This window comes from Crinia signifera, chromosome 3 (genome assembly GCF_055691185.1).
Source record: "Crinia signifera chromosome 3, ASM5569118v1, whole genome shotgun sequence".
NCBI classification, from domain to species: Eukaryota; Metazoa; Chordata; class Amphibia; order Anura; family Myobatrachidae; genus Crinia; species Crinia signifera.
In genome coordinates, this window is record NC_139219.1 from 323,829,206 (window position 1) to 323,841,045 (window position 11,840).

The window sequence follows — 11,840 nt, forward strand, 5'->3', positions numbered from 1 at the left end:
GAAATCACTTTATCCAGAAGAGCTATGTACACTATAACATTTCACTGTTCCATGTTTTAGCGATTTGAAATCCATCTTTTAACAATTTATATTCAGAGAAGTTAAGTGGAAATTAGTTGGATAGGTGAAATAAGCCAGTCCTTAGGTCAGTGGTTCTAAAAACTCAGTTCTCGGGACCCCAAACAGGTCACATTTTCCATGTCACTTGGAAGGGGCATGATGCATCGCCAACTCATACATTTTAAAAATCCACAGGTGACCTGGAAAACACTGTGAGTGGTGAGAACCTGTGCCTTAGACAATATACTGTAGATCTAGAGTAAGTGGAGCTGACTCCTCTGGAAGTGGCTATACACATCCTGAGGTTGAAGAGTTCATTTTAGCCTCTGCTTTTATTTTGAGTTCCAATATTGTTGAATTTTAAATAGTGTGGACAGTCCACAGTGGTTGACTCCTCAGACTTCGAGCAGAGCCTGCACACTGGCTAACAAACGTTTTTTTTATTTCCTTTATTGCAGGCAAAAATGATGGTTCCGTTGGCGGCAAACAGTACTTTAGATGTAACCCAGGCTACGGTGTTTTGGTGAGGCCCAACAGAGTCAAGAAATCCACCGGGACAGCCCGAAGAAGAAGTGCAGGTTTGCGCTTGCAAGGAGGCGCTGCTACAGATAACCGGAAGACCGGAAACCTGACTGGTTCTGCTGGGAATCTTGCAGCGTTGACTGCCATGGTAAAACCAGACAGAGCCACAGCCATAAAGGGTGATGCCCAGAAGAAGTCAGAGCACCGGAAATCCTGGGCCAACTAACTAAGAACTTACTAATATACCATACTTCAATTTAGCCTATAGAAGAGTTTCCATGAGATGGTCATCTCTGACCACAAAGTCCTCTTCATAACTAACCCCATGATGATGCTTTCAGGTATGGTAGTTCAGCATGCATCGGTTTTGGGTGGAGAGCCAATGATCTCCATTCCGTGTAGGGAGGCGCAACCTTGATGGGTCTCATGAAGCAGGAATGAAGGTTTGGGATTATTCAGAGATGGTCCCAGACATGAACTGTGGAGTCTTTCAATTGTGATTTCATGGCTCCATGTCCTTTTCTAACTAGATTTCTAACTAACTAGCAAAACTGGGACTACTGTTCTCTTCTGTTTCCCCAGAAAAACCAGCAAAAAATACGTGTATCTACATGTGTATATATGTGTGTATGTGTAAATATGTTTTATACATATGCCCTTCGTAGGGTGAGGCCCATTCTGTTTTATGTTCGCTGGACTCAAAATTGTCTATTGCTACTCGCTACAAATGTCACGATTGTCCCAGTGAGCAGTCGGGCCAAAGGGAAATGGTGCGTTGCGCACTCACCAGTGTTTGTATTGCAGATATGACCAGAAAACCTACATGTACTCATGTATGTAACCAGTTTTGTGTGTACATACATGAACATATTTTGGGAGCTATAAAGTGCAATGAAAAGAAATAGCAGTCAAGGAAAATACATAAAACATGATTAAGTCTTGCCAATAATTCGATGTAATCTGCCCAGTATTCACCATCGGTTTATATGCCTTGGCTCCTAGATTTTATTCACAATCCAGACATTTTTTATTTTATATTAGTTGTCTTTTGACAGGGATCAATTTTCTTTGTTCCTGGGGCAGCAAATGAATCCCACTTCTAACACCAACATGACTGAGGGAACTCGCTGATTTTAAAACATTTTCTTTTAGTAGCGCCACAGCATACCGAGGTTATTAATGTTTTTTTTTAATGCGGAAACATTGTTCAGCAATACATTTTACAGCAGTCTTTCTGTATTATAGAGGAATTAGTTACATTTCCTTTTTATTGATGGTGGAGGTGCTTATATTTATGATATTTATGTCTGGTGTGGGGGGGGGGGGAATAATGGGTAAAAGATTGTGGTAAGAGCGGGAGGGGGGCTGCGACTTACAATCTTGACACTTGAGAACATGTGTCCGTGTGGTAAGTCCGTGTGTATACATTTTATAACATTTTATTTTTGAGCTATCATTGTGTTAAAACTAATTTACTGCACACTAACACCCAACGCCGGGCACTGGTGAGTAAGCCATGGGACTCTCTGTTTGTAACCATATCTGGTGCAATACAGACACCATTTTGTGAACTTACGACAAACCACCTAAAAAGAAAGGATGGAAACATGGTCGCTGTGTTAGTGGCTACATGGTCTGTATCAGCACACTACGCAATGGTTTGGGGAGGCACTCCTTGCGCCCACTGCGCATTTCATGCACCTTTGGGGTCTTCTGATTACACCTAAGCACAAAGTGATTTCCAATATTCGTTTGTATGTAACATTCCGGTGACACTACCACATTCCTTGCCTTGTCCTCTTGTCTTCACTGTGTACACAGCCTCACACATAGTACCACCGCTCTCATCAAGCCATTGTGTGGACTGCTCCAATATACCGGTGACGTCACTCTACACGGTCTTCCTTGCTAAAAGCTCAGGATTGCAACTTCTTTTTACTGCACACCTTTTTGTTTATTGTTTGCACAAATGCGGGTGTTTTGCACGATGAGCACTACGTCTTCACCACACTGTCCACGGGGCCGGGATAAGGGTTCACAACAAAGATAGACGCCCTTTCTGCATTGCCCACATTTACTTATATGGTCTTACTGGCTGCCACTGAGGCACATTGGGGCCCTTGCCTGGTTTATGTAGTTCACCAGCGGCGCCCTCACTGTATAGCACAATACCAGCCTTGCACTGCATTCATTATCTTCTCACTGCCATAATATTGCACATACACCTGCAGGGAACTAGCTTCCTGCGTGGAACTGCCTCTCCTGTGGCACTTACACGTCTGGGGTGATACTGGGGCCACGTATGGGGTAATACTTAAGACGCTACACACACAGGGTTCGAAGGGGGGGGGGTGGGCAAGGACACATACGTGAAGTCTCCTGATGTCTGCAGGTGATTGCTTGCAAGGGCTGGGGGGGGTTCAAACCAATGTGTCAGACAGGAAGTGGACTCCTGGCCGGCACACCGATCCGCAGCCATTGCAGGACGAACTTCCCATTACCAGGAAGGGCCCATGGACTCGGTTATTTCCTAGTGAATAGATAATTCTGCCGATTCCCAGGGATATTGGCTCAGCGCACAGACCTGCTTCTGTGTGTAGGCCACCGAGTATCAGGACACAGGGAAATGTGACGCTTCTCATCGTTCCTCATTGCTGGGATGTTTTGTACGCTACTTATTTAGGGAAAGACTTATCGAAGCTTCTTAATGCGGTTCTACCAATCATTGTATAGGATGAACTAGATAAACGATGGCTACAGTAGCATTGGTTGCTATAGGCAACACCTAAAATTGTACGTTTAGGTTTGATGAATCTTAATGAGCTGATAATGGCAACATCCACATTGTGTAGGGTAGTTCAGTCTTTGTATATGCTGCCCAAACAGACTTCTGGCCAGTGGCAGATTGTGACTAGGGTAAATGGCCAGGTAGGTGGGGGATGGGCAGGAAGAGCGAGGAAGGGCACAGCAGGGTAGGAGCAAGTACAGCGTGACCCCTGCCCTCCATGTGCAGTATGCCAGTGTGATCTTATCAGTGTTATTCTGCCAGGTATCCACAGACCGTAACTGCCTTACTGTACAGAGCTGTGGGTGAGGGGGGTCTCTCCTTTTGTAACCAAGGTCTTGTTACTGACTGTTAGCCCCCACCACTCATCGCAACTGCCAGAAGTATGGTGGTTCAGTGCTAGAGAACCCCTGCAGCCTGGGAGTGCTCACCCACCTGCACCCACTCTACTTCCTGTGCAGTCTACTAAGAGATAAGCAATGTCTGCTTTGTTGGTCTCCTGAGTGGGGCGCTAACTGTGCGGTTGGTCTGCTATATGGGACCCTAACTGAGCTGTTGATCTCCTGTATGGTGGCACTTGTGCTGTTCGTCTTCCACATGGTGGCAACTATGCTATTGGTCTCAAATTGGGGGCCCTGACTCTGCTGTTGGCCTGTATGGTGGCCCTTATGCTGTAGGTCTCCTGTATGCACGGTTGGTCTCCCACATGGTGGCACTTATGCTGTAGGTCTCCTGTATATGCTGTTGGTCTACTGTATGGTGGCATATATGCTGTTGGCCTCCTGTACGTGCCCTGACTATGCTGTTGGTCTCTTGTTGTGGGCCCATACTGCGCTGTTGGACTCCCGTATAGGGGCAACTATGCTGTTGGCCTCCTGTATGTGCTGTTATTCTCTTGTATAGGCTCAGACTACACTGTTCGTCTCTTGTATGGTGGCAGCTGCTGTTTTGGTCTCTTGTATGGGGGCAACTATGCTGTTGGCCTCCTGTACACGTTGTTGGACTCCGGAATGGTGTCAACTATGCTGTTGGCCTCCTCTACATGTTGTTGGACTCCGGAATGGTGGTAACTATGCTGTTGGCCTCCGGTATGGTGGCAACTATGCTCTTGGCCTCCTGTATGCACTGTTGGACTCTGGTATGGTGGTAACTATGCTGTTGGTCTCCTGTATGCGCTGTTGGTCTTCTGTACGTTCCCTGACTATGTTGTTGGTCTCCTGTATGAGGTGCTGACTGCACAGATACCTCCCCCCAATTTCCTACATTGTACATATGGGTGAAAGGCTTGGAGCAGCGATGACTAGGTGGACTCCAAAACAAGGGTACCCCAGGATGAGATCCCCATAGTTGTGCTTGGGGGCAGGAAAGTTGATAACGACAGACGTGCCCTTCAAGAGGAAATGTCATTGACCTAATATTTTGTACATATTTTAATGCACTTTACGTGACCGGAATCAGCCATATGTGGTTCTAATGTGGTAAAAACCATAAACATCTCATGTCGTATTGTAAATCTCTGTGAATCTTCCTCGCTTGCACTGCTGCAGTTTTAGAGATTATGTACATATCTTTTTTCCTTTTTATTTTTTTTATTACGATCTGCAGCCGGAGCCTGCAGACCAGCTTCACGTTGAGCATCTTGGGGTGGTGTCACACCGGCAGTTTCCACATGTCCACTGCACATTGGAACCTGAGAGCACAACACCAGCTTTTGTCACACAAGCTCTTCTCACAGCCGCATTTCATGCGAATGCACACAACAGCCAATATTGTCTCAAGTTAAAGCACAATATATCCAGACGGATAGTTTTGTGTGCTCATTACACGCAGAGGGAAACGTGTCTGGTCGCGCCACCCTAAGGATTGCAGGCTCCAATTGAAAAACTGTAGTCTCGGTTTGTTATCTTACAGTGACGGAAGGCGGAGGGGCGCAACCATACTGAATACTGCAATTTCCTACATCTGGGAAAACATTTATTTTAAAAAATTTTACAAAAATGATTTACAGTAAACAAACTTTCCACACATTCACGGTTGCCTTCATCAAAGTACTGACGCTTTTGCAGTAATGATCAGCATGTGCCTTCATTTTCCTACGTATTTTTACTCTATAAAGATGAAATCGTTTATGCTCGTGGTTTGGGAGACCAGAACGATTACTCAATCATTTTAGATTTCAACAGTGGGACTCCCTTTCGATATCTCTTTGTACGCTCGTTTTTACGGAAATTAAATATCTGATATTTTTTACTGGGATTTGATTTAAATTGTTGTTTGTTTTTGTTATGGCGCAGCTGGCACATAAACGTAATGATCTAATAATGGTGTCTAATTCTTTCTGAAATAGCCGCTTTTGTTGCTTAATGGGGAATGTGTCTGCGTGAAATCTCTCTGCCTAGGGACCACCTCCTCTGTCCCCTTGTCTGATTAGCAATAAAGTTAGTAACGCAAACCACTATTAAGTAATTAGCACTGTGATGATCCTTTTTTTATTTTCTCACGTTCTAGGTGTCTTTCTTTTACGTGTTGCGTCTCTTGGTAGCACCGCAAAGCACACAAAGCTCTGTAGCTGTGCTGCACTACAAGTCCCAGCATGCACAGCCACCCTCTTGCATGCTGGGATTTATAGTACAAGCACTGCTCTACAGGTTGCATAGATTTCTAAACGGTTTGATTCCCGGTGATGTTAAAATGGGGAGTTTAACCTATATGTGTGATCATTTGTATCGGGGGCTGAGATGTTCCCTGGGTTGGTGCTCATTTTTGGGCAATGAATTTTAAAAAAGAGCTAAATTCCAAAGAGGCATCTATAAAATTTGAGGAATTAAAAAAAATATATATATATATATATTTTATTCTATTGTACTAAAACTACTGTACAACATTCATCAATGTTTAATTATGAAATTAAAATTTTTAAACAACTTTTATCTTGTGTTTACTGTGTGTGGCGCTTGTGTGTAAACTGGATGATGAGTCGTACGCTATACGGTGGATGCGGCACTCTGGATATAGGGTCACTAAGCGCAATTTACATTTATGCACACATATTCCGCAGCACCATATCATTATTTGTTATTTATTACCAGTTATTTATATAGCGCACACATATTCAGCAGCGCGTTACAGAGAATATTTGAACATTCACATCAGTCCCTGCCCCAGTGGAGCTTACAATCTATGGGGCAGATGTATTAAGGTTTAACAAGCGATAAATGCAAGGTTGATAAGGAGAGAAAAACGTCCAGCCAATCAGCTCCTTACTGACTTTTTTCAAACACAGGTTGTAACATGGCAGTTTGTCCAGCCAATCACCTGCTAACTGCCATGTTACAACCTGTGTTTGAAAAAAGTCAGTAAGGAGCTGATTGGCTGGACGTTTTTCTCTCCTTATCAACCTTGCATTTATCTCTTGTTAAAGCTTAATACATCTGCCCATATGTTCCCTACAACATGTACATACAGACATTTTAGGGTTAATTTTGTTGGTAGCCAATTAACCTACCAGTAACTTTTTGGATTGTGGGAGGAAACCAGAGTAAGCACGGGGAGATTACATACAAACTTTGCACTGGTGGGAATGGAACCCATGAGTCTGTATTTCAATGCTGTGAGGCAGTAATGTAACCATTACACCGTCCGTACTGCCCCGTATATATAACACATGGTGGGGATAGAACCCATGACCTCAGCCCTGTGAGGCAGTAATACTAACCATTACACCATCCGTGCTGCCCCGTATCTATAACATATGGTGGGGATAGAACCCATGACCTCAGCCCTGTGAGGCAGTAATGTAACCATTACACCGTCCGTACTGCCCCATATATATATAACACATGGTGGGGATAGAACCCATGACCTCAGTGCTGTGAGGCAGTAATGCTAACCATTACACCGTCCGTACTGCCCCGTATATATAACACATGGTGGGGATGGAACCCATGACCTCAGTGCTGTGAGGCAGTAATGTAACCATTACACCATCCGTACTGCCCCGTATCTATAACATATGTTGGGATAGAACCCATGACCTCAGCCCTGTGAGGCAGTAATGCAACCATTACACCATCCGTACTGCCCGTATATATAACACATGGTGGGGATAGAACCCATGACCTCAGTGCTGTGAGGCAGTAATGTAACCATTACACCATCCGTACTGCCCCGTATATATAACACAAGGTGGGGATAGAACCCATGACCTCAGCCCTGTGAGGCAGTAATACTAACCATTACACCATCCGTACTGCCCCGTATTTATAACATATGGTGGGGATAGAACCCATGACCTCAGCCCTGTGAGGCAGTAATGCAACCATTACACCATCCGTACTGCCCGTATATATAACACATGGTGGGGATAGAACCCATGACCTCAGTGCTGTGAGGCAGTAATGTAACCATTACACCATCCGTACTGCCCGTATATATAACACATGGTGGGGATAGAACCCATGACCTCAGTGCTGTGAGGCAGTAATGCTAACCATTACACCGTCCGTACTGCTCCGTATATATAACACATGGTGGGGATAGAACCCATGACCTCAGTGCTGTGAGGTAGTAATGTAACCATTACACCGTCCGTACTGCCCCGTATATATAACACATGGTGGGGATAGAACCCATGACCGCAGCGCTGTGAGGCAGTAATGTAACCATTGCACCGTCCGTACTGCCCCGTATATATAACACATGGTGGGGATAGAACCCATGACCTCAGCCCTGTGAGGCAGTAATACTAACCATTACACCATCCGTACTGCCCCGTATATATAACACATGGTGGGGATAGAACCCATGACCTCAGTGCTGTGAGGCAGTAATGCTATAACCATTACACTATCCGTACTGCCCCGTATATAGAACACATGGTGGGGATAGAACCCATGACCTCAGCGCTGTGAGGCGGTAATGTAACCATTACACCGTCCGTACTGCCCCGTATATATAACACATGGTGGGGATAGAACCCATGACCTCAGCGCTGTGAGGCGGTAATGCTAACCATTACACCGTCCGTACTGCCCCGTATATATAACACATGGTGGGGATAGAACCCATGACCTCAGCGCTGTGAGGCGGTAATGCTAACCATCACACCGTCCGTGCTGCCCGGACATTTGGAGACCCTGTTCCTAGGCATGCAAATGTTATAAACCACTGATTATGATAGGCGTAACTGATGTAGGTTATTAAATAATACAAATTGTTTAAAATCTGCAGCGGTGTCCCAATATTTTAAATGTGTCCTTTAACAAAAATAAGATTAATAGAGAGGAGTGATTACATTGTTCCATTATATTTAATATAGACCTTCCAAGCCTTCATGATTCTACAGCAACTCGTCATTTACCGCTGTGGTCCATAACAGTTGGGTTGTATGGGCTCGAAATGTTCCATAGTTGGATGTAGGTAGATATGACTCGGTACCTGGCTTCATCATCCAATAAGATTGGTCCCAGGAAGCCAGTATTCCGTTTCCTCAGCATAGTTAGAGCCCAGATATAAAGATGTTAAGATCTTTATTACTGTATCTCAATAAAGCATAAGGAAATAATAGAAGTCTGTATTTCATTTATTCCTATTGAGCAATCCCAGCCAGGGGTTTCAGATTCCTGTTTAGCAGTGGTTTAATCTATCGGGTCAGGAAACAATATTTGGAGAAACAGCTGAGCTGGTTCCCGGCTGCCTGGCAGCAGTTACTAATCTATCACTGCTGTCTCGTAGCTTTGGTGGTAGACCACCAGTTTCAGTGGATTCAGCTTTGTGAGTTTCCCAAAAATCCTATAACTATCTCACATACTGTATAAAACTTCATTACTAAAATTGTTGCGTAGTAAAAGTTCATGTACAACCTCTTCCATAAGTGTGTGCTTGCTGTATCTCAGTTCTATGGTCTAAAAATAGCTAGTATATGTCGTCTTCTGCATTTGAGGATGTGTTATGGCGTAGGAGGTGGCCTTGGATGATCCTGATGGAGATGACCAAGAAGCAGTTGAATGCACGGGTTAATGCAGAGAAAGTGAGTTCCGGAGAGGGGAAGATGATCTGAGTATCTTTTACGGTGTAGGATGCAGTGTTAAGAGACTGAGTCTACCAAGAGAGGTAAAGTAGATGGTGAAGAACATTGCTCTGAGGGACCCCAACTGTGCCTGGGAGAGGGAAGATCAACAGCAGAGCGGTGAAGATTGAGAGAAAAACCAGAGAGGGAGGAGCTGAAAGAGAGAAGGCAGTGATGCCCAGAGCGACGAGGTGAGTCACATGGTCCAACACCATCTCCTTGACAAAGGTGCCCAAGAAGTAGAGTAGAATGAGGATTGAGAGTAAGCTTTGCCCATGGCATGGAGCAGATCATTGGCCATTTTAGCGAAGGCCGTTGTGCACAGCACAGAAGGAAAATTAATAAAAGATCTAAATTAATTCAGCAAGTTAAAATAAAGTTATTTGAGGATTTTGTAAAATAATGGATGATGGGGCAATAGCTGAAGGGCAACATAGTCCAGAGAAGGTGAAGAGAAATGAGTCTAAGCTAGAAGACGTGACTTTCGGAGTTGGAGACGCCCAAGATGTCAAAGTCCGATTGTACGCACATGGTCAGGACAGGAGAGAATTCCATTGTAAAATTGCATCAAAATTGTGATTGTATAGGTGTGCACCCAGCTTAAGGGCCAGATGTGCTAAGCTTCAAAAGTGATGTAATAGCGATTGATGAATAACTAGCCAATCAGCTCCTACCTGCCATGTCACAGACTGTGTTTGAAAAATGTCAGGCAGGAGCTGATTGGCTGGTGGCCTATCACTCTCCATTTTATCACTTTTGAAGCTTAGTGCATCTGGCCCTTTATATAAGTAATGTTTAAGGTACTATATTCCCACTCAGTGGTTGCAGTAAGGTTATATATGGGGAACCATAACTGTCCTAATTCTGTCCTAATAACTGATCATTCGGTGGAAGAGAGCCTGCGGATAACTTGGTTATATTCCATTAAAAGTACAAATGCTGACATGCAACGAAGACGTTAATGAATTACCATTTCTTACTGTCTCCCACAGTGTGAATCGCTCCAGTAATGCAGGGTACAGTGGTGAACATGGGGTGGCAGATGCATGCATGGTGAGATGGGGCAGTGGTACAAATGGGGAGGCAGAGGCACTTATGGGAACGACTTGCTTATATTACTTATGAGCCCTGGAAGCAGCAGGAGGAGGAACATTAGGGAGAGATTTGAATGGGGGACAGAGGTGAAGGATGAGCCGTGATTATTTAAAGCGCAACGGACTTTGCTGCGCTATGCAAGAAACTGTAAATAAATTTCCTGAAGCCTTCTGAGCACAGTTACTGCAGTACCACTTGTGGCCACTGTGTGCACTGTAGAACAACTAGCAATTCAATTGTTGCTCCTTTTGTGTACTTGTTCTATATACAGAATTAGGGGTACTTATGTATTATCTGGGCTCCCATGTTAAATGCACCCCATTTTTTCATACCCCTACTATCCAACTACGCATGGAGTTGATTTTATATAGTGTGGCGAGCGCAGCGAGCCACCGTGCCCGAAGCGTGGCGAGCGCACGCGGTCTCATAAGAAAAACGGGAGCCCAGATAATACATAAGTACCGAATTAGGGGTTTAAACATAGAATAAAGAGGCTTAATGTTCATGAGCTGTTAGAGACCAATGTATACCAGAGCCCCTCTGTCTATCAAATAAAAGGTCCGTCAGACCTCCCGCTCCTCCCAGCCCTTATAAAGCAGAACTCTCCAGCTCACAAGTAGGTTAGAAAAATCTTTAAAACATCATTTTAAATAAATAAAAAAAACCTGCAAATCGTGAACATTTCTGGGGACAGGATTTTATTTGCAAGCACTTCCCAGAAGCCCGGCGCACTAGATTGGATTAGAATACAGGTAGGTGCACTAATCAGGAGATTTGCTTTTGCAAAAGGCTTGAAAAGAAAAGAATCAGGTTGTACTGTATAAAGCTCTTTTCATCCCCTCGGCAAAGACGCGTTATGAAAAGCTTTATTATCTGATATTTAGATGAGTCTATTTCATATTCCAGGCAGCGCGGCCTAGGCTGGGGGCCAGCTTTTGTTCCCTGCTGCTTTCAAAAATAAACTCTTATGTCATTGGGTATTGACGAGAGGCTTTGTAGAAGGAAGTTCTGATAACGGATCAGCTCTTCTCTGCATTGCAGATAACTAATGTAACTAAGGTCAGCCTGGGAGAGAGGCCGAAAACCTTTTATGTCTTATCAATAAGCCTTCGCTGCTTCTACCAAAATAAATGGAGGATATTTAATAAAGGCTGTGTAACACTTTCCCTGCTGCTCCGTACAAGGCAGTGCGGGCCGTTGTCACCAGCTAAATGCTAACCAGGGTGGCGGCACGGAATCCAATGTCATTGACGTGTTTCAGACAGATGAGCCCAACACTTCGGCACAGCGGTTCCCAACCTTTTTTCTCTC

At 44.4% G+C, this 11,840-nt stretch overlaps 1 protein-coding gene across 1 annotated transcript in view; it reads left to right on the forward strand.

The window, feature by feature from the left end:
* KIF13B (kinesin family member 13B) overlaps positions 1 to 6,292 on the forward strand; it is a 138,701-nt gene extending 132,409 nt beyond the window's left edge. The window contains 1 exon segment of the mRNA XM_083178791.1: positions 519 to 6,292. Coding sequence (XP_083034917.1) covers positions 519 to 808 — 290 coding nt within the window. The 3' untranslated portion in view covers positions 809 to 6,292.
* The last annotated feature ends 5,548 nt before the right edge of the window (positions 6,293 to 11,840 follow it).